Source organism: Ips typographus, linkage group LG1 (genome assembly GCF_016097725.1).
Source record: "Ips typographus isolate SLU linkage group LG1, UJ_Ityp_2.0, whole genome shotgun sequence".
In the NCBI taxonomy this organism is placed as follows: Eukaryota; Metazoa; Arthropoda; class Insecta; order Coleoptera; family Curculionidae; genus Ips; species Ips typographus.
The window spans coordinates 144,971-167,881 of record NC_138422.1 but is presented as its reverse complement, the minus strand read 5'-3'; the positions used below and the strand labels follow the sequence as shown (position 1 = coordinate 167,881).

The window sequence follows — 22,911 nt, the reverse complement described above, 5'->3', positions numbered from 1 at the left end:
ACCATATTTACAAAAATGAAGTTGGAGTTGATATTTATACAACTTTTGTGATGACATTATATCACCATGCATATTGCTTATCTAAAAAATATTCAGGGTGTGGCAGGATTAAGTGGTCTTGTATTGTTGTGCGCACCATACAGTTTTTTCACTATTTTTCACTCAACAGTAATCTATGCGCTTGCCATCTGAACAACAAAGATTAGCTACATGCATAATATTCTGGGGAAGGTAAAGAGCTTTACAGCAAACGGTACACAAGGATATTGCATGGATAAATACGACTTGGAGTCGCTTAATGTCGTTTTAATCCGTTCTGGTGAAAATTAACATTTCCATTCTGGTAAATCATTAATTTGTTTCCCGGCGTATCACGGAAAATCCGGTATTAAACGAAACCAGTTGATACTTCATAGTAAAGCAAAATAGATTTGTAGGACTTCTAGTCCAACGATAATTTTTACGTTTTTTAAAGTTTTATAATTTAAATATTATATTTACTTATTTAACTAGCTTTTTATGTTATTATTGCTGAAGAAAGATGTTTGCCAAACCCAAGGAAAAGCAAAGATAATACTGTACTTATAATAGTGTAGATTATATTAAAAGCTGAATGAAATGCAAACAACAAGAAATCTTAGGTACAAAACGCTGTACGAGATATTAGAGCAGTCATGGCTCTGCGATCTTAACCTGAAACGCCAATAAACTTCGAGTAAAATTTGTATTAGTTATTGTTTTCTTTTGTTTTTCAAGTACGCTATGATTTTTTTCAGAATCAGAATCCGGATCAGCGTCTGGATCAGGCGGATCAGATGGGTCGGGGTCAGGATCGGCAGGTCTAGAAGGCGATCCAAATCTTCCCTATCCAGGAATAGCGCCGATCGCTCTAGGTTATCTGTCTCAAACGACCAGACCTCGAAGTTGGTGTTTGGCGCTCATCTCTAATCCATATCCTTTTTTTATACATTATTAATGTTGGTACATACAAAAAGAACAACTTTGTACACTCGGTAAGTACGTTTTATTCTATAGGGTACGGGGAGCGTATTAACTCGATAAAAAACTCATCTAAACTTTTGTTGAAACGGTTATTTTGCTTGTCAACTTGAGAAAAATTAATTTTTTGTTGGACAGGACAAGGTGCTTGCATTAATTCAGTTAGTTATTTTTAAATACTTTGAAGGCAATGTCAGTGGGTTGAGCGTTGCCGGAGTGAACGCAATTAAGGCGTTGTTAGAGGAATGAAATCCGATTAGTCGAACTGGTTATAATTCGTATGGGAAATTTCTCACCTTATAGAAGTGTTTTACAGATATTTTAGATAATAGTATACCTAGAGCTAATGTTTACACGATATTTAAAAAATGAAAGGAATCACAATTTGCAGGCAGCTTTGAAATCAACATTTTTTTTAAATATATGTCACTTCCAAGTATTAGAGATACAAGTTTAGGATACATTGTATATTTCATGACTGTGGTTTAAAAAACACAAGTAACACATTGATAGAATCAAGGGTGCTGACTGCTGACACTTCTGAAAAGGATGACACCGGTACTCTTTATCGTTGGTCTAATGATGGGATCGACGTTCGATCTTAAAACAAAACTGAAAATTGATACTTGATTGGCCTCTGTAGTTTAAATGAGAACTGGATAAGGCTTTTGTTTGTTTTTAGTTGCTCGTTCACCGTAAATATACTGATTGAAGCGGCGAATACGAAACTCGTTTGATATACGGGCTCATTAATGACGTGTGTAGCTAAAAGTCCAATTGTTTGTTCCATTTTTCAGTAACTGAAGTGATTAGAGCGTGTTTTTTAAGCCTAGCAAAATTTTAGTACAGTGCGCTTGAACTGTTTTAAGGGTTTACAAATCTAATTAACAATGTCAATATTGGGAATTTGACACTATAATGAATGGCTCAACCCCCTGCGCCCATGTTTATCCGTATCATATTATAATATAGTAAACGGTTTCTGGCCTGGTCCTAAGCAAATCCTAACTAAAACGGGATCAGACCGCTGAGGAGAAGGACCTTTCAAATTTCCAATGATGTGTTTTTGGTTTTAGGGTTGCAAGAATTGGCAACCAACCCAGAAATCCGTTGTCTATGTTTACCTTGAAACATTTCTTCCCGTTTATTGTACAGTTTTAAAATCAGTTTAGATTACATACCTGATAATTTTCGAATGTAATTTAATTAACACAGTTAAACAAAATTAATGGAGTTTTGTTTGAAGAATGGCTTAGCCTTACTACGTAGCGCAAGTGGGTGTTATTATTGGAATCTCAATTTGTTCGCTACCGTTTCCGTTTTATTACAGATTTCTTGCTTGCGGCAGCTTTATAAATTTCAAAAATTTATTAATTCATAAGTTTAGGGCGTAAACGTACTAATTTGTTCAGCACATTTTGATGTATTCTTTGTTGCTTATAGCTATAACATATCTCCAATATACAGTGGTGTTCTATTTAAATGTAAGCGAATTGGTATTAACTTTCGGTATAGCCGAAAGGGAAAAAGGGAAATTTAAAAAAATATTTTACATGAACTCCTTATCAATTTTGGTAGACTATCAACTTTTCAGAATATGGTCCATAATGGTTTGCGGCGGTTCGTCGTGTTCCACCCTGTATATTGTTGTTGATTACCTTGTTTTAGTACTCAGGCCACCAGATCTAACAAGTCGACATTCTTGCCTGTAAAGTGTGTCTTAGTGCCCTAAGTGCCTAACACTTTATAAAGTGTTAAAACATGTTTACTCAACCAACAGAACGTTTTACGTACAAGTTTTTCAAACATTTTTCTCATTTTAGCAAAATCAACATAGAGTGAACTGGCCAAAACACATTTCCGATAATTTCTACTTGAGAACTGCAACTGTTATATGCGTAAAGTTGCCAAATCGATATTATGCTTAGTTGAGAAGAAAGGACAACTTATTAGATCGCAAATAGGTCAACAGAAAGGAGCGAGAGACGTTTTATCCGAGTCATTCTGCATTGTAGTCGAGAAACTAGAAAGTTTGTGGAAAATATTCCAATAGTAAAATTTCATAAAGCTCGCTAAAGCTTCTCTGACGGCGAAGTAATATCATATACAACAGTATTAAAAACCTCCGCACTGGCCGTACTTTTATTGTCAACGATGATCCGCAGACTGGAAACATATCATCTTTCTGATTTCTCCTTTAAAGCTCCATTATGGTTAGGGTGCTTTTTAACTTCCTCTCCATCGACCAAATGGCGGTCTTTTGTTTCAATCTTCCACAGAGTTAACGACCCAATTTTTGTTCTACAAAATAACGTCCGGGCTATATATTATTAACGTACGCTCAAACTTTCCTATCGACACATTCTAGAGATTTATTGCCTCTACATGGAACCGTTCAAGACTAAACAACACTATATAAGCGGCTTAAATGCGAGTCAGAAGATTACAGACTATCTAGCAAACTCCTATAATCTTTTGTACGGAGTTTCCAGCCTGAATAGAAGCCTAATTAACAAAAAGTAGCCCGGATGTTTTCATCCTGGATTTTAAAATGTACGCCATATAGGAAATGCATCAGAGTAGCAAGATTAAAGGAAACGTATAAAGTTACTCGACTTTTATGCAAATGTGTACGCGACAAACAGGTTCAGTTCAAGTTATTTTTAAAATTTTCTATTCTACACCTTCGATCTAACGGGTGTTCAATAATTGTTATGGTCAGGTCGCCTATGGATGGCAATTGTCACAAAAAGCGTATGTCTTAGATAACAATTATTATATGACAGCTGCCAATCCGCCGGTTTGATTTCAAACCATATATGAACTTATCAACGGCCCTACGTTCATGCTAGAACGAGAGAAGCACAGCCAACTACGACCATAACAATTATTGAACAGCCGTTACTTAAAAGGGTAAATTACCCATCAAATTGTATAGATAGGACAAGAGCAAAGAGTAACGAACCCAAAACTTTAATTTCAAATGGACCCCTTCGTTAAATGGTATTTATTTAGGACTTTGTTGAAAAGTTTTCAGCTGAAAATTGAAACGACTAAGTCTCCAGTGTAAACACACTCAATTGCGATTAAATTGGCCTTAACGCTTTAAATAGGTTGGTAGTCCTAATTTCACCTAACCTAACCACAGTTTCTAACATACCTCGCATGGAACGAGTGAGTGCATTTCTATCGTAATGTAGGTACCTAACAAAAAAAAAATAAAACCACATACCTTGACTGGGAAATGTAACTGTGTTTTGTAAAAAAAACAGTAAATGTGGAATACTAATAAACATACTCAGATTATGAACATAAACCACGTTCATCAACTAGAAGTGGATTTCGAAATGTTTTACTCAACACCCAATATCAAGTGTCGATGGATTTCTAGTTTTATGTTCAACAGTATCGACGACGACGACTTCAATTAAAATAATTTTGCCGTATCTAGAACGTTTTACTTATCGCAACACTTAGTTTTCCGACTAAAAATAAAATTTAATTATCACAACTTTGTACTTTGCTGTATGTTAATTTTATACATACATATGTAATGAACGTCTACATGTTCCTCTACAGTTTTTCTGCCAAAGCGGATGCAAACACTTTCATGTATGTAATACAGTTTAAACTGCCATTCTCCTGGAATACTTTAATAAATCATTTTTGCAAAAAACTAGTAAGAAGTTCTAACCGTGAGGTCGAGGCAAAGGAGTTATACTAATGATAAATGGTTTTAGTAACGCAAGCCTCTAATAACCCGCTCAAAAAAGCCTGAACGAACCTAATGAATCCGTAATTAATATAAACGCTACGCGAATTTCGGTACTTAACATCAAAACTCCATTAAAACGAAATTTGATCGGGTATCTTTTAAGTCAAATACACACATGTTGCGAAGTTAATTCGAGCGGATATTTCGACTTGATTGGCTCAACCACATTTTGGAAAGTTGCTCCATTTAAAAACCATCCTGTGTTCTTTTCGCTAAAAATAAGCTTGCTAAGCAATCTCAAAATTACAATATTTTTGTATAAATTAAGAGCGAAAAATCACTTGAAAGCTAGAATAGAAAATGACAAATGTTCACTGTTTTTCAGATTTAGAAAATCAATACATTTTACACTGGCTTAGTGCCACAATATAAAAACTAAAAAAGTGTATAATGGGGTTTTCCATTGGTATTTCCATGTGATGTTGCCAATCAAATCAAGTTTCAGTCGGAGTGAACCCAAGGGGGTTGAATAAAAAGCCTAGAACTGTTAAAATATAATTTCCCAACTGACTTTTATAGAGTCCCTTCTAAGCATTTTAATACTTTAGCAGCAGTGGAAAAATGTTTAAAAAAGTACAAATAGTTTGTTTTGCAGATTCGTAGATAAACTAATATATTCTTAATAAATTAAATTAACAATAGAATCAAAATAACTTTTTCATACAGAAAAATAATATGTTTAATTATTTACTTCCTTTTACACATACATTATTTTTAAATAAATTCTTGACAAAATAGTGAATTACACGTAAACATAGCATAAATCAGGGTTTTTCCGAAAGATTTTATCTTAAAAAGTCCGTGGCCTGATTCGATCCGGAAAAAAAAACAAAAAAAATAAAATAAATAAGTCTTCATGATGGATCGACCGGAAACGAGAATTGATCAGAGACATAATTGAATTAGACGTGGATAAAGATGAATGCGGTACACGGACCAATTACGGCACAACTCTTTTGTCACTTTTTCTTTCTAAACAATTGTTTTCAACCGTTCTCATTCTCCTCCACCCTCTAGACATGACGTATTTAAATGAATTCCAGTTTATAAGCGGAAAAACCATGAAAAATTCAGGTAATACCTATAAAACGTTGGCAACAGGTACGAGAGATGAGGGTCGTGAATTTCGGAACAGCAAGAGGGGTCTAAGGGTCCTTGACCCCCCTCTATTCGGTTTAACTCGTGATTAAAGGTCGATTTGTTGAATGTTTGTATAGAGCCTTCGAGAACTGGTGAGCGAGACAGAGTAGCGGTTTTATTACGTTTTGTCCTTTCTCTGTTTCTCCTTCTATCAACAATTTTCATTATGCAACCGTGTGCCATTTCGAAAGCGATTAGTTCACAGTCAATGTGATTTAGGTAGGCGGACGCCATTCCGGTCTGTTTCGAATTTATACAGTTATTAAAGGTGTTTCGTTTCCAGCTGCTGGATTCTGGAAAACGGAAATAGAATTTCCCGGTGTTTCAGTCCGTATTCGATGGTACTTTGCATAATATTATTACTTAAATCTAAAATTTCTTTATCTGTAATAGTATTAAGAAAGTATACCTATATACACTGTGTGCCAAATTGGTCGTACAGGGTGTCTCAATAAGACGTACACGCGACTGTTGCATCATCATACATGTCGCCACAAAAAATTGTTGGGAATTATTTTCAGCTCTGTAAGTCCCTGCTGTGGTTCTACTAAAATGATCAGTAACCACAAAATTTTAAATAAAAACTTATAGCAAAATTGCCATAAATGAACCTTTTCAAATAAACTGACAGTTTAAAGTTTGTTTTGAAAGAAATGGAATATCTCAAAAACGACGAATTATAGAAACTTTATTTTGCGGCATTTTAACTTTTTCTGTGTGACAAAATGACCTAGAAAAAGTATTTTTTCTTTTCGTTCTAGCCAGTATACGCGTATAGATCAAATTATTTGAAGTATAGTTAATCTAAATCTATTCTAAGTCACCCTGTAGCTCAGGAAATGCTATTTAAAATGCCGCTAAAATTAAGTCTCTACGATTCTTGAGTTATTCCATTTCTTTCAAAAGGAACTTTGGATCACCCCCATCAGCTTATTTGAAGAGCTGGAAAAAAAAAACAAAGTTGTTCGTAGAGTTCAACATTTATGATATTTTTGCTATACCTTTTTACTTAAATTTGCAGAGTTACTGAACGTTTTTTATTTTTCTGGTAGTGAAAACGGTTCTTAAAAGTGGATTTAGAATTTTGAAAGTGGTCTTGCAAAGTATAGTTTCAACACTAATAGTTTGTGGTATTTGTGGTGTTGCTATAATTCAGGTTCTATATTTAATTTTAAGAAATTACCTTACTTTCAATTTTTAGTGAAACATATTAGTTTTTTGTCTAACAAAATGTAACACTCCGCTATTTCTCAAAAGAATTATACTTTACTTTTTACTACAACTTTTTAAGTGATTTTGACTCTTGAATCTCGGATAATTACATATCACTTTCAATCAAAGTAACAATCTGGCAACTGCAATGTTTTTGCATAATCAATCTTTAAAGAAATCTCATATTCTGATAAAAACCAGTAAATTAAAATTCATTAAAAATTGAATTTTCGTGTTTTAGTACAATTTTATTCTTATAGCACTTTCCATCATCGAAAATGATTTATCCTGTTTACTCCATACATCAAAAAATGTAGTTTACTTAGTTATATGGCGTTCAGCCAAAACGATACATAACATTATTTCCAGGTGACGTCAGTCATCAGATTTGGAAAACGTCGCAACGGCGCCATCATAGCATTACAACTATCAAAAACCGAACAAAGAGGGCGCTTTTCCACGTGGTTTAATCCTTTTAAGGGAATCAGAGTCGGGGGAGTAATATTTTTTTTGCGGTTCCGAACTGAAGGGCTCCCATAAATATTCAGCGCTGGATTTTTAACCTAGTTTGTTGTGGATTGCTGTAGTAAATCACTTTAAACAAACTATACTGTGGAAGCTTAATGAATTTTATTGTAGGTTGATGTGGTTTATTTATAAAAAAAAATGCAGTCGAAACGACTTGTGTTAAATTTTTTATTTAGTTCATGATCTCCTTATTGTTTCTGGTGGTGAATTTAAACTCAGCGCTTTAAAACAAGAATTTTAGTTGCGATTGTCATATATTGTTTGTCCTTACTTACTAATAAGCTGTTACAAGATTACCTTTGCATGATCTGAGTGATGACATGACATTGACTAAGTTCGGTTTTACTCGCTCTATTTACATTACCAAATACATGATAATATTGTCAGCTAGGAAGCCACACTTAAGAGTTCTTGGACTTTTTTGGTAATATTGACATTATGGTATCAGCAAAACGAAGATAGAATGAAACGATAGAATGTCTGTAAAAAGACTCATGATCGGTTAGAATTGACTTGTAACACTGTATTTCTGTAATTCTGAATAATATGTAATACAAAACATTAATGAGCCTTCTTGCATATATCCGTAAATTTTCCTAATCTAATGAGGTTGGCAATTTCTGGTGAAAACGCTTTTTTTTTTCATTTTTTCATCGATTAGAAACCCAGATTCAATTTGCCGAGCTTCGTGTGTATCGGATGACCCCACGAATTACCATGGAACTCGTGCTGCAGTCAATTAACGGTTATTTCCCGTTTCTAATTGGGCGTTTCTCGATCAGTTCGTGGCTAATTTCCTTCAAACGGACTATTTTTTGGAGATAATGGACTTTTTGGCTGCGCTTAGTCATCTCTAGTCTATCGAGGCAAATTTCCTTTCCATCATCCAAGCATCAATCTCTTACTATTACGCAGACTGCTTTTGTTTTAAACAGCCAACTAGTATTATCCAGTAGTAGATCAATCAACAAAGTTTCGGAGTAAAATATAATATTCCTTTTAATCTGAATGGCCGCTCGGGAAAGTTATTAAAACCGGGTAATCAAAAGCTCGGTCGTAAAAACGTCATTTCCAAAGCCGCGCGCCGCTTATTGAAATGGTTAAAACAAACTGTGAAGGCTAAAGTTGCTTCACTATATTCATAAAACTTTGAGGGGCAAGCACTTAAACTGTCTAAAGGTTGCTAACTTTGTTTTGTCCCTCGCGCGGATCTTCTTCACTTCGAATGCTCTTAATAACGCCTCTGGCTTAATTAATTGAGCTGTCACTTTCGGAATTAACTCTGTCTTCTTCACTACCTGAACCTGAACAAATAAATTTATAGTCTCTCAATTGCCTCTAAATAGTGTGGCAATCACCCAGTATCAAGGTGAAATAGACGAGTTGGTTTTAACGATATTGAATTACCAATTTTTTCTTATAGCGACCGGTAAATCCAGTTTTACGGATGTTGTCGATAAAACATAAACAAACATTACAGAGCCATTTGTACGTAAAAGTGAATTTTTAAATTTATATTTTATTTTTGATTAAATAACGGGTTTTGTCCTACATTTTCTTAGCATTTTTCCACAAGCTCTCCTGTTCAGTAAAAAGGCGATCATTACTCACTGGAACAACGTACACTTCAGTTCATTTAACTAAAAGGAAAACTCACCGGAAAAGGCAAAAACCATTTCCGCAAAAATATATCGAATGATTTAGGATGTCATTATGGCGCAGCCAAGTTCCGCCTGTTTTTGTTTTATTTAATGTTTCTGGGTTGTTACTGGTACCCACATTATTGCAAAGTGATTTATGTCTATAGAAAATTTCTATTTTGCTTGGATTATTTATCACCGATCGAAAATACAGATATTTTTGGTTATGAATGGATTTTTCATTTAATAAAATAACATACATAATTTGGAAATATAAGCTACACCTTCACTGGAAATATTTATGTTTTAATATAAAAAATGAGCATTTTATTGGGTATATTGAAAACGTTTTGCGTGACACTCGTGCTCGTTAATTTACGAAAATGGTGGGAAAATCGATTGATTTGAAACAGGGGGAGGGCAAAAATGGGCAACAAGTTGTTTCAATTTAATCGGCAGTCACGCGATACCTAAATTTATCAGATTTTTGTTGCATTCTACCTACATACAAGCATTTAATTGTGTTGTAATTGTCGCGGTGTTTAAACGATAAAAAACACGTTTGTAACGGCTTTTTAAATTACTGTTTTAGCTCGAGCGCCAATTTTCAAGAAAAACACCTTATTAGCTTATTTGCTACGCACGGTGTCACAAATTTATATGTCACATTTTGAGTTCAATAATATGTCATTTTAAAGTTTCAAAACTTTTAATAATTAATAATAATGTCTAACAAGTGTTTAATTTAGTATTAAAATTTGCTGAATGATGAAACGTCTGTTTTTAAATTCTTTAGGTTAGGTAACATTGCTTTTTATTTACAAAATGTTATTTATGTAAATCCAAAAGCACAAAACTCATTCGCATTTTTAAAGAATTTGTTAACTAAAATAAATTCAAAGTAATACAATACTGTATAATAAAAGAAGACTAGTCTGGGTTTAGCGCCTGTGCGGGGCGTAATCTTGTCAGCTGAATTCTCGTATTTTAATTAAAGTTTAAACTCTGTTAATCAGTTGACGTATGTGTCGAAATAACCGACTTAAACAGTAAGACGTAAACAGTGTACACCGGTGATGACATAACTCATCGTTATTACAACGTCAACAGCCACCCTTTTCGTCCTTCTAACATAATATTTTATAAAACTTTCCAAAATTTCCATATTTTTCACATTATCGCGGTCTGATTTTTCTCATGGGCAATAACCCGTTGTAAATATCCCTAAATGCAAGAAAACAGCGGAAATAGGCGTTTGTCTTCGGGGTTATACGATATTCCTTGCAGAGCTTCAGTATAATCCATCACGTCTAAAACGACTTTCAAGAGGGAGGGGGAAGGTGCCCCAGCAAACCATTCATCATCATTTAGACTACTTTGTCTTAAAGGTACGAAAGCGTTCGCCCACCCTGTCATTCAAAACCTGTATTGTTTTTGATAGGTGCTACTCAGCTACTTATCCACAGTGAAACGAGTAGCGTTAAATCCGGAGAGGAGGATGGACATTTTATAATACCCGAAACGCGATTAAATGCGGTTTGATTTGCTCATATAAATGGTGCGAGCGTAATTTATCGTTAGGAATGTGACTCTAATTGCCGGCGAAATTACGTGTCGGTAACTAATTTAAACAACTAATTAATTAATTACCACTACACTTTAATGTTGCATTGAAATATCCCATTGGGGGAATTAATGGTGGGCGTCACATAAAACTTGTTCAAGTTTTAACCAACCCTCAGTGTCGGCTGCAAAACTAAACCAGTTTGTATAGTTTAAATTATTAATTGCAGTAGTTAACGATAACTTTAAAATGGGAAAAGAGAACGAATTCGTGTGTCAAAGACGTTGTCGGTTAGAAAGCTTTCGCGTTATCGGTCGCAAAAAAAAACCGACCCCGTCTATTTTCGCTGTCGGTTTCCTTGAAAGGGATGTTTGTTCTAAAGCAGCGTATAAATGAAATCCGAAAGTCTCAATACAACGCGTGGTCGGGTTTAAAAGGGTGTGTGCATCGATTTCTTTCTCCTGTTTTATTCGATTTAAAGTTATTTGCGGTGAATTGAAGCAACGTCAATAGTGATATTATATAAACAAAAAATTGTAGTTGTTAGTTTTTTTTCCCACCGGAAATCTTGCTCTTTTAGAAGTGAGACTTTTATGCTCGCTAAAATAAAACAAATTATGGTTCAAACACCTTTATAGCAGCTAGTGCTATTTATTTATTTTATCTACTCCTAGCATGGTAATCATTCATTACATAGCTCATTTTGAGTTACGTAATGAGCGATTTTACCGCACTAGTGCGATAATAATCGATTTTATCGCACTAGTGCGATAAAACAACTTTAAATGAAAATGTCTGCTGTAATTGTTTATTGAATTTAAACATAACTTTGATACATTTTTTCATATTTCTCCTTTGACTTGGCAGGCAACAAGCCAGATACCACGTTTGCGGCAGCTTCTTCAATATCTGACGGAAGTTCTTCAGACATGTTCATAACGAAATGCACTTTAAAAAATTTGTGACTGACACTGTTAAATTGTCGCTTAAGTAATATGTGGAAACAAATGGCCACCATAGCAACAACACCAAAACAGTACAGCGTAGATGACAAAATTTAAGGGTAACAAATAACTACCCGTAGCAAGCATATACGAGACGTTCCTAAATAGTTCACATTGCACAAAATATGAATTTTCTTCTTACTTTACGCTGCTTCTGATGGTCGTAGATAAAATGTTGTACATCACCCGTGGGGTATGGCAAATTAACGTACTCGTGTGATCACCACAACTCGGTCTACGACCTCGTCGTGGCAACACTCCCACTAGTAATGTAAATAACTATTACAGCATTACCTTTTGTTTTTACGATAATGCGAACTACTTTGTTTATTGTTTTCAAAAAACTAGCGATTTTAAGTTAAGGTTACTGGTACTGTTTTACAGCAACTATGGATAAGAGTTTTAAAATTGCGTATTGTTGACATCATATACAGGGTGCCATAAATTCCTATCTAAGTATGGAGATTTCTACTTACACACGAATATCTGGCACCCTGTATACATATTCACTGTCAGATTTATGTTTATATTTCACTTTATAGATCTTATTCTGTTAGAAAAGTTATTTAAAAAGCAATACTACTTAAATAAAGTGCACTACTACCAATTATGACGTTTATCGGTCGTATGCAGAGATGATAAAATAGCCGACTATTCGGATCCGCCATTTTGAGTTTAATACGTTATAAATTCTGGGATTATTGCAACTAATCTAGCCTTTTTAGTTTAATAGATACCAAAATTAAATTTAAAATAAGACAAAAGTTTAAATAAAAAGAATATTTTTTTTATTTTTGACTAGTTAGGTAGTCATTGCTTACTTTTAGGTAAGAGAATTTGACTATTCTATATTCGTTCAGCTGCCAATAAACCTGTTGGCTAGGTACTTCAGGTAAAAAATAGATTATTTTTAAGTGGAATTCATTATGACTGACTTTTTTGCAGGTTCAATCATTCTAAATGTGGAAACAACAGATGTTTGGCAGTAAAAGAACCTAACATTTAATGTGATAGAGTATTAATAATTGTCGCTTTAAAATAAAATTTATGTCGTAAAACTTTTCAGAATTCCGAAGGCCCGTTGAAAAAGGAAAAATGGATGGGCGAACGCCAGCCGGTCCCTAAAACTCGCGTTTTAACAACGCGGGCCGTAATTTAATTTTCCTTTTGTTTTTCCTGCTTCTTTGTGCCTGGTCACCATCTTGAGGTTATTTTATATTTTAAATCGACGGTATAGATAGGGCCGGGCAAAAAATTAGTGAGACCGTGAAACATTCATACGCAAGAACCACGTTCCAGAGAATCCCCCCGTTCATATTCCAGAAAGACGAGACAGGTATATGTATATTGATCCAGTTTTACCTGCTTGCCTGGAGTCTGGAGTTAAATCAAAGGTTTTGTCGTGTGCCCTACATATTTTTTTAGAGGAGGCTTAAACTCTCTTAGTTTCTGACCATAAAAGGCTGATAATAAAGGTCAAATCCTTTGATATTTGGTGTTCAATTTTTGTTGAATTAAATTTTTTTTTCGGTCTAAATAGTGGCGACTGCATTAATTTTAATTTTAACTTATAAGAGGTTCCGTCACTCTACCGACAAACGTATACCAGGTGTTCCAGGAGAGTCATTCTGAATTAAGAAAAGCCGAAATGTAGGCGGACCTTTGCTATTTTGCAAATATTTCTAAAAAAATGTTGGTCACAAACACCAAAATTACTGAATATTTTTGGAAAACATAATAAAAGATCAAATTTATTCAATGTATGCTAAAACAGAATTATTATGTAGTAATAAAAAATGTGCAAATTGTAACCGTTTCTGCCCTGCAAATTTGATGCAAAATGTTGGTTTTAAACTCAGTTTTAAATAAGTCAGTCTTATAGCTTGATTCAATACCTAGATGTTGGTTTTCCTTGGCGAACATTTTATTTTGAAATTTTCTCACCTATATACGATATATACACATTTATTTTTTTTGCCAGATCCCTCAAAAATAACAAATATAAAAAGTTACTCGCTTATTTCAAAAAGGCCAAACTTTTCATATTCACCACCCTCAGCGCCACACGCCAATTTCTTTCTCGCTCAGTCTCATTCGAAGGACTAAAAATGTCAGGGCAAATTTGTTCACGCAGAAAATAAATTATTCGCTATTTTGAACTTCGTCAAGTTTCTAAAACTTTTAAAGTAACAAGTCTCGGGATTTAAGAGATCGAGGATGCGGTTTAACCTCTACATTTCTTTCTATAAAGTTTTAAATTGAAACTGTACTAAAACTAATCAGTGATACAATATTCACATGTCAGCAGTGATGTTAGCGTGGATTTTCGAGGAGGCACTCCTTCATTAAATAAAGGGGTTGCTCGAGAGTACCTGACAAACTGAGATAATTACATTGCTGAAGGGGAGATACCTTAAAAACGCAAACACGGCATACAAGTTAGTCAGAGAGACATACACCGCAAAACCGAACAAAATTAGGATGCCGTTATTGACGTTACAGCAAAAGAATTTGAATTAATTCGTTATCATTAAAATTGAGTTGGAAACTGAGTCGTACTCACAGTAGTAAACGTTACTAAGGGTTCCTGTTATCAGTAATTTGATACTTTGATACAAAATTTTTATTGATAAGAAATACTGAGTGTAAAATCAACCGACCTTCTATTTATTAGAACATTCTGTATAATTTTGCAGAATCGACGGTGGCAATCAATTCTCTTGTCAGTTCCAGACGACCATCAAGGAAAGTTTTGTATTGTTGTTTTGCTTATTGTGCTTCTCCTCCCCTTTACTTCAGTTCGTCTTAAAGGTTAACTCAAAAGCGTAACTCAATCATTTCGTTCGTGTTCTTCAACTGCGTTAACGACCTAGGCTAGGGTTTTTTTGCCTTTCCTCCGACCGTAAACACCTGTTACCGCCTCATCTATCTTTCCCTACAACACACACACACCCAAAATCGGCAATCTTTATAATAAAATTTACCGTCACGGTTCGAAAATTATAATATATTCTGAAATCGTTATTTGCATGCTGAAGAGACCGAGTCATCGTTTCTTTTCCTTTCCATATCAAACACATTAATAAAATATGGAAGCCGATGTTCGGAAATACACTGAAAAAAGAGATTCTGTCTAAAACAGCCGTCCGAAGACATCCATCATAGTCACTTTCATTCGTCGGGCATTATTACATTTGCCTATACTGAGAGACACTAGCCATCACTATAAGACTTTTAAGAGGTTAGCAAGAATACGTGGTTTACAAAAAAATTTAAACAAGTGTATTTTATAGTTCTATTAAGTCAGTTAATATCATATTTTTATAATATGAATGATTTGTTGCTAGATATTTTGCATGATAGATTGTCAGATAATTGTGTGCACTGATCAAAACATCAATACATTTTTGTAACTATAATTAAATGTCATTTTATGTACTCTAAATGCCATATTTATGTGTAGAAAAGAAATATCTTCTCTCTTTTTAAAGTTGAACCACACTGCCTTAATTCTTAACAAATTCGTTCTAGTCAACCAAGATCAAGTATGCTTTGAATCAAAATTTGAATAAGCAATTGGATTTTAATAACATAATTTAGATGTTTTTGCATTGATAATCAGTGGTTCAGGCAGGTGAAAAGTTAGGAGAGTTAGAAAGTCGGTAGATAGTTCAGACTATAAGGTAATTCAAACTATTCAACACTGAAATGAAACCTTTTACTGTTTGACTTTTAAAAGACGCCAAATTTATGGTTGCATACAGTTTTTCCGCATTATCTCCGGAATCATTAAAGTTCACGAGATAGAATTTGCAGGGGCAAAACTCAACGCTAGACAGTCATTAGAGGGCAGTCAGTCAGAATCACTCTGCAAGCAACAGCATGTATTCTTCCCAAATTTCTACAGCCCGCATCGAGGTTGTATGTATTAATCAAAGTATAAAAAAAATCTAAATTATTTTAATCGCGAATGCCAAACTCTGCAGAAACCTTTTAAATTGAAAAACCAACCATTTTGTCGTTTAAAAAGTTTTTGTAAATTATAGTCTTCTATCAAGTGGTTTGATTTTACTTCTAAAACAAGATTTTGGTTTGAAAAGTTTGCATAAGCATTATTTGAAATATTGAATTTGTAGAGCAGTAAATGCAATCCACGCTTGTCCTCTTAACGATCCGAAACATTATCTGGGGCACGAAGATAATAGGAAATCCAGGAGGGGCTGCAAAAACCTGTTGCGGGAAAATATAAATGTTTCAAATTTGCATACTTTAGCCGGGCATAAAAGTCTCGCAATTTATCCCTTATATACGGCTTAACTAGAATTTAAGAGTCTACTAAATCAAAACTTTAGAGTTGCGGTATTATTGCGAAACAATATTTGGGATTTCGAGAAGGAATATCGCTGGCAGATCATCAATTAGTTCCTTTGCCTTTGTGCCAAATAGTAAACAACGGTGTGTGTTTGTTAACGATTTCCAACTGGTTTATGGACATTCCATTAGGTCACTGTTGTACTATCGTATTTCTGTTTAGGAAGTCAGACAACAGTGAATATCTTTATTTTATTAATTTCAAAGCGTAAAAGTATTCTCCTTATTAGTGTAATCTCCAAAAGGCCTGGAAATATTATTGGTAAACATCCGACCCGCTTTGCCCTTCCTTTTTAAAAATTAACAAGGGCCTTTTTTTACTTTTACGAACTTGCGTATGTAAATCACGCCTTAACGAAACATGAATATTGTGCAAGCAACAGCGTTTTGTTTTCATAATAATTAAGCACCTTACACTTATTAAACTTCAGCGTTATTTCTTTTCACAAGAGTAAATTACTGTGAATCTTATTAGATCCATGTATTTTCTTAGCCTGACCCTGACCGTTAGCTACACTAACAACACTTTGGAAGAGATAACTTCTAAACTAGCGAAACTTAATTTTTTCTCGGATATAACACTATCGCACTCAAGACAAACTAATTTTGCGAAACTATGTAAACGTAAATATGAACTTTGTGGAGTTTCCAGTCTTGAGTCCTGAGACAATAAGATTTTTAAAATCCAAATGGAATTTACTCGAGACTTTTCCAGCCAGCAATTTAGATAAGGAAAACTTTTTAAAAGTCTGCTGACTTGTTTTAATTTGTTCTGAGTAGTTTTGATGTTACTATATTCATAATCTAGAGAATTACGACTAGAATTTGATTTTGAAAATTTGCACTTTAAGATTTATCTACCAATCTACCAGTTAGAATTTCCGACTAATTACCCTTTCGGTTTGGGGTAACGTCTTAATTACTCGGACGCCTCGTTATGCACGTCTAAAATGAACTTTCTCGGTATACGGATGTCTCCCTTTCGACATTACTCTCACACTTTGCCGTTTCTGATGGGGAAATGTAACGAACCACATAAACTCTACGAAAGTTGAATAGCTTTCTTAAAATGACGGAGAGAAGTTTATCTTGAGCATAGGATTTTAAGAAGTAAAATATTCCACTTTCTAACTTTTTCCTAAATATCATAAAAGCATTTATCGCAGAAATTGGGTAAAAAGTAGCATGTTACAACTAAAAAGAGAGCTAACAATTAAGGAGGATCGATTACAAACTACGTTTTGTCTTAATTAATGTTATATTTTAATATTTATTATATTAAGTTACGGTTTTTGTGGAATTTTCAGTTAATTTATTACGTTAAAAGAAAATTCAGTTGATTTGGTTCTTTCGAAGAAAATATATAGATCCGGGCAACGTGCCAGGGCGTATTAACTCGGCTTGAGGCGTAAGTATATTATGTTGTTTCCATGTCCGAAACATAAAGGCCAGAACTCGGTTTCCGAACTCGGATTTATGTTTTTTTTGCAGAATACATGAATTTTCCCAAATTTCCTCTTTAGACGAAAAATTTAATATTAATAAGGAATAATTAATAAATTTAATATACATATAATACGGTACATAGAATAAACTATTCACACAATTTTATTTTTACAAGATTTGGAAAACCCAGAAAAGTTTTCTTCTGATCCAAATGTAAGTCGAAGAGTAAAATGACACTACAGTCTATCCGACCACCCGACAAAGTGCATGTAAATTGTAAATATGCGTTCTGATTTGAAACATTTTCAAACAGTACCTCAAATGAACCACTTTGAACCAAACATGCAGTGCCCTCACAAATAAATCTCATCACTTACAAAGCAACTTAAACATTATCAAATGCTCGTGATTAAAAGGTATTTTATAGGAGTAGAAATTTTGCACAATGTTACAAACAGCAACTTCAAGAAGCTTTACTTCCTGCAGGATCTTGAGATCACCAGAGTTCCGTCGTATTTTTCAATGAAAACACTCTCCCGCTTTGGAGCTTTGGATATTTTAACTGTTTTCGAATTTTGAAGTTGTTTTCATTTTTTCATTTCGAATAAGTCACTGTTTTCACCGTGAGCAAAACTAAATAGTGTCTAATATTGAAGAAGAATCAAAAAAAATAAATGAACTCCTAAGTTTCACGTGAAAATAAATAAACAGTTATACATAAAATCGAAGGCAAAAGTTTTACACAGCTCATTGTTCTGTCGTGGAAACAAACGGAGCACGAAACGACGACGAGGGCTTACCACGTTAAATGGCGTAAAACTTAGGCCTAGTTCAGGCAGCGAAAGGCAAAATCCCTTGTTCAAATTCATCTTCGCGTGAGGGAGAAAGAGAGATGAGTTTGGCACAAGTTAAAATGCATTTTGAGTGCGATAAAATGGCGTCTTTACAACAGAGGCATGCACGTGATGAGTCAACTCGAATATAGGCCCTTTGGTTTCGCATCGTTTGGAATGCCCTATATCTCGGCTGTGTAAGCCCTTATTTGTGATTTGCTAAACAACACTTTTCAAAGAAATATACGGAGTAAGTATTTCATATATTACTACGAGTACGTGTGCATACTTTCGATAATTTAAGTTCTTTAATGATTGAATACATCGACATATTTTTTAGCTTGCTTTGTTAAATTTCGTTTTGATTAACAACTCTACTTATAGATTAAGGGTGCTTAAAAATACGTTGGTGCAATCGACCATAAGAATAGCGAAAAGGTTAAAAAAAAACACAAATCATATCGTACAGCGTACCGGTAAGTCCTTTTTTATGCAATTCTTATTCTCGGTCACTCTGAAAGTGTTAACAAATCAGATTTTTAGACGCTAAGTTTTGCTTAACTATTATGTCTAACATTTTCCGTAATTTTGTTATAAAAGAAAAATCGTTGGAGTGAAACAACTTTTTTCATTAGCTCTAACCGATACTGCTCGGGGATAAAGACAATAAATCCAGAGCTTATGTACGTGGGATCAATGGCTAAGACCTACGAAAACAAAGCTTTGGCTACGTGAATTGATCAAAGAAAACTAAATGGGTAATTTTGAAGTTTCAGGAAAAACCAGTTTGAAACAACCCAGAAACGCTTTTTTCGCGTTGTTTCTATAATGAACTCGCTTAGATTAATGGATTCCGAAAAGGAATCTCTTTTCTTGGTGATGGGGCAATTTTGCTTAAAATTAATGTCCGAAATGTTTTCGCTTTAATTTCTGCGTTCCATCTAAATTATTATTAATCAACGACCGTACTTAACACAAATACCGGTCAATATAACAACATAATATAATTATTATTAATTCGGAGTACGTAATTGTCCAGAACTGTCACGCTCCAATATAATTATCATTAACAAGCTGGGGAGATGCACTTGGATGTTCCTTTGACGCCGAAGCACTTAATGCAATATTGCCCTTCATAACACACCTGACTAATTCAAACCAATTATTGGTCATTAATCACCTATTAACATCTTAATTTAAATATGTATACCCAGTGGCTAATAATAATGGACAAATTGTGTTCATTATATTACCGAATGTCTAAAGTTTTTTGAGAAAGAAAGTCCATTATTATACATTAACATTTTGTAATATTTCATTAACAAACAAACAAACAAAATAGTACCATTGTACTTTTTGAAAATTTTAAGTTTTTTTGTGGTAAGCTGATGGTTTTTTTCCGAAAAATCCATATTCTTTGTTCAATTTAAAAACTTTTTGTTTCATCAGTTAATTTAGAAACCGTGGCAGACAAAAAAGTAGTAATTCAAAACTTTAAAAAAGTAGTCCCAAAACATTCAATGCTATTTATACGGCTTGTCACAAAAAATATTCAATAATTATAATAATAAAGCTAATCGATTCTATTTAAAACTAACTATCAGAAACTGCTTTTACTTTTTTGATATCTTTAATGGCAACGGAGCTAGAGGTAGTTCAAAAAACATTATTTTCAAAAAAACCCTCGTATTTTTGAAACAAAAGTAGTTAGAATTTTTTTTAATTTTAGTATAAAAACTGGTTTTTATTAGCGGAACAACTGACCCTCATCTTTTCAATAAATAGCAATATATTGCATACTCAAAAATGATTGAGAGTTGAATCTTGAAATAAAAAAAAAAATAGTTATTTACATTACAGCCTTGGAAATGATTCAATAACATTAAATCTTGTTTTTTTTTTGGAATTAACTAGTACTCCTTTCCATTTTGTTGTCAATGCACAGAAAAATTTAACATTTTTACTAAATGATGGATTCAAGCAAAAAAATGCAAAGGAAGGTCATTTTTCGAAATTCAACCGACAGGTGGAAATGTTTTTTCTGGCCAAGTCAACCCGGACGTCGAGGTAAAAAATTCACCCCTTCTCCGAAAAATAAGTAAGTAAGCACAAGAGAAAGCCGCCGGTCTCATCAATAATTCAAACGCGCCCCCGACCCGTCTCCGTCCTTTTCCAGGCTTCGCATCAAAATATTTTGTTTTATTTTCAAGCGTTCTCGGACCGTTTAACAAAAAAAAGCATTCAACCCCTATTTTAGCTGACTTTTTATAAAGCGTTTAGAGTTAAAATAAAATATAAATAAGTAAGCAGTTTAAAAAGGGGACTAACTTTCAACCGGATACAACTTTTTTGAGCTAAAATATTATTGTTTTTTTTTAATAAATTTCTTCTGCATAAGTGGTCATCTATTTTTAATATATAGAATTGGAACAATCTGTAATCTTCGAAAGCTCCAAATTAAAATTATGAGAAATGTTAAAATTACTTAAAGCACTTGAAATTTCCGAGTTTGAGCTCTATGTTGATATAAAATAATATAGGAACAGAAAACCGTAATCGAAAGAAATGTACGGTTCGATTTGTCACCTGTTGGCGACACATTTTATCGAGGGAGAAAACAAAAGAGCTATTTATTTTGTTTTGAGCTGCCTGGGAAAACGTACTACGCTTTAAACCACTTTGAGGATTTCTCAAAATATTTGTAAATATTAGTATTGTATATTGTATATTGTAAATAAGAGTCAAAACTATATTATTTATCAAGCACCTATAATAAAGTAGAAATATTATGCAGAATGGTGAGTCATATCCGAACAGACTATGTTCTAATCTACTTCTGGCCGATGACTTTGAAAATTCGTCAGTGTAATCAGCTATTACAATATCAATTTGATTAGATTGCCACACTTAACCAAAAAAATTTCATTTTAATATATTAAAATCGTATTCCACGCTTTACAAATCACGGTCATAAATTTCACTGAAAAATTGTTTATACCTCTATGAACATCTAAAGTATAAGTTATCGTCTCATTTTTGTGGAAGTGTATAATTTTAAATTCCTCTATTGCTTTTGAAAACTTGGTTACACACACACTAAAGCGACTAATTTATAATGTGTCAGACTCAGTTTAGGTCGGCCATATTACATTCTGTCTCGGCCAGAATTCCGATTGAAATAAGTTAATCAAACTGCCGACGTGCGTGCTATTTGAATAATACTACTTTATTTACTGATGATGAATCAATGAAACTGTTTGTAATGCCAGTTGTGTTGAGTGATTAATTAAAGTGGATATAAATAGAGATACTACTTAGATCTACCTCGCATTCTTAGTTGGTCACCCGGTATATTACCAGTGTGGTATGGCAAATTAATGGACTCGTGTGATAACGACAACTCGGTCTACGGTCACCTCGACAATATTTCTACTCGTGACTATAAAAATGCTCATATCACACTAGTGGCAGAAATAACTAATTAATAAAATACTGAAATATGATTAGTTAATGATGTGGCACCATTCTAATAAAACTTGTAGCAAAACAGACACCTAGACAAAATTAATTGTATCGATGCATATAAATTGTTCATAAAGCCAGATGGGAAATGCGAAACGAGCGAAGTTGGCAATATTTTGAGGCGGGCGAACGTAAACTAGTCCGAATCTGGCCTGGTTGCTTTCCTATGGGAAAACCGGGAGTAAATCAAAATGATCTTCGGAGTTATTACTCGTTCCGCTACGTTTCCAGCTGAACTTATCAAAATGTGATAGATAATTTTTAATAGCGTGACAATTTTACCTGTCTGCAATTAGCAAACACTATCCCAATTAAAATGAAAACTAAGCTAAGTTGGCTAACGATTAACACAAGAATATTAGAATATACATATATACTTAGAATTTTCTTGAAACTACTGTACTATACTAAACCTCGATGCCCACACCTAGTTTGCTGTACTAATCGAAAGTTCAAATTTGTTGCAAATTGCAACAGCTCTTAATCAATACGCTCTAGAGTTTACACATGTCGCTACTCCCCCCGCTTTTCGTACTCACTTATTCAGCTTGTTCCAATCTAGAAACTTGAATCAGAGAGTAGACAATCATTAACTTATATTGACTTTCCTATTTTCATAAAAGCAAGACAACCCTTTCTTCAACAAAAAAAAAAAAGAAAAGTCGAAAAGTACCTAAACTTTCAGAATATGTTGTTAGTGCAAACACACATCAGGGTAAGGTCTATACGACTTTTTATTGGACGTCTTCTTCGTTCTGTTCACCCAAGAAGTTGAATAAATAAAACCGGAAGTAAAATGGGAGCCGTAAAATTCGAATTTGAATGGACCCGGACAAAACCGAATACAGTGGTATTCGATGCTACGTTTTCTTGACAG

The 22,911-nt window shown here is 33.9% G+C and overlaps 1 protein-coding gene across 1 annotated transcript in view; it reads left to right on the top strand.

Annotated features, from left to right (window-relative positions):
* Window positions 1–22,911, top strand: part of Ca-alpha1T (Ca[2+]-channel protein alpha[[1]] subunit T) — a 65,687-nt gene that overhangs the window by 11,342 nt on the left and 31,434 nt on the right. The window contains exon 3 of the mRNA XM_081993999.1: window positions 777–953. Coding sequence (XP_081850125.1) covers window positions 777–953 — 177 coding nt within the window. The remainder of the gene's footprint in view (window positions 1–776; window positions 954–22,911) is intronic.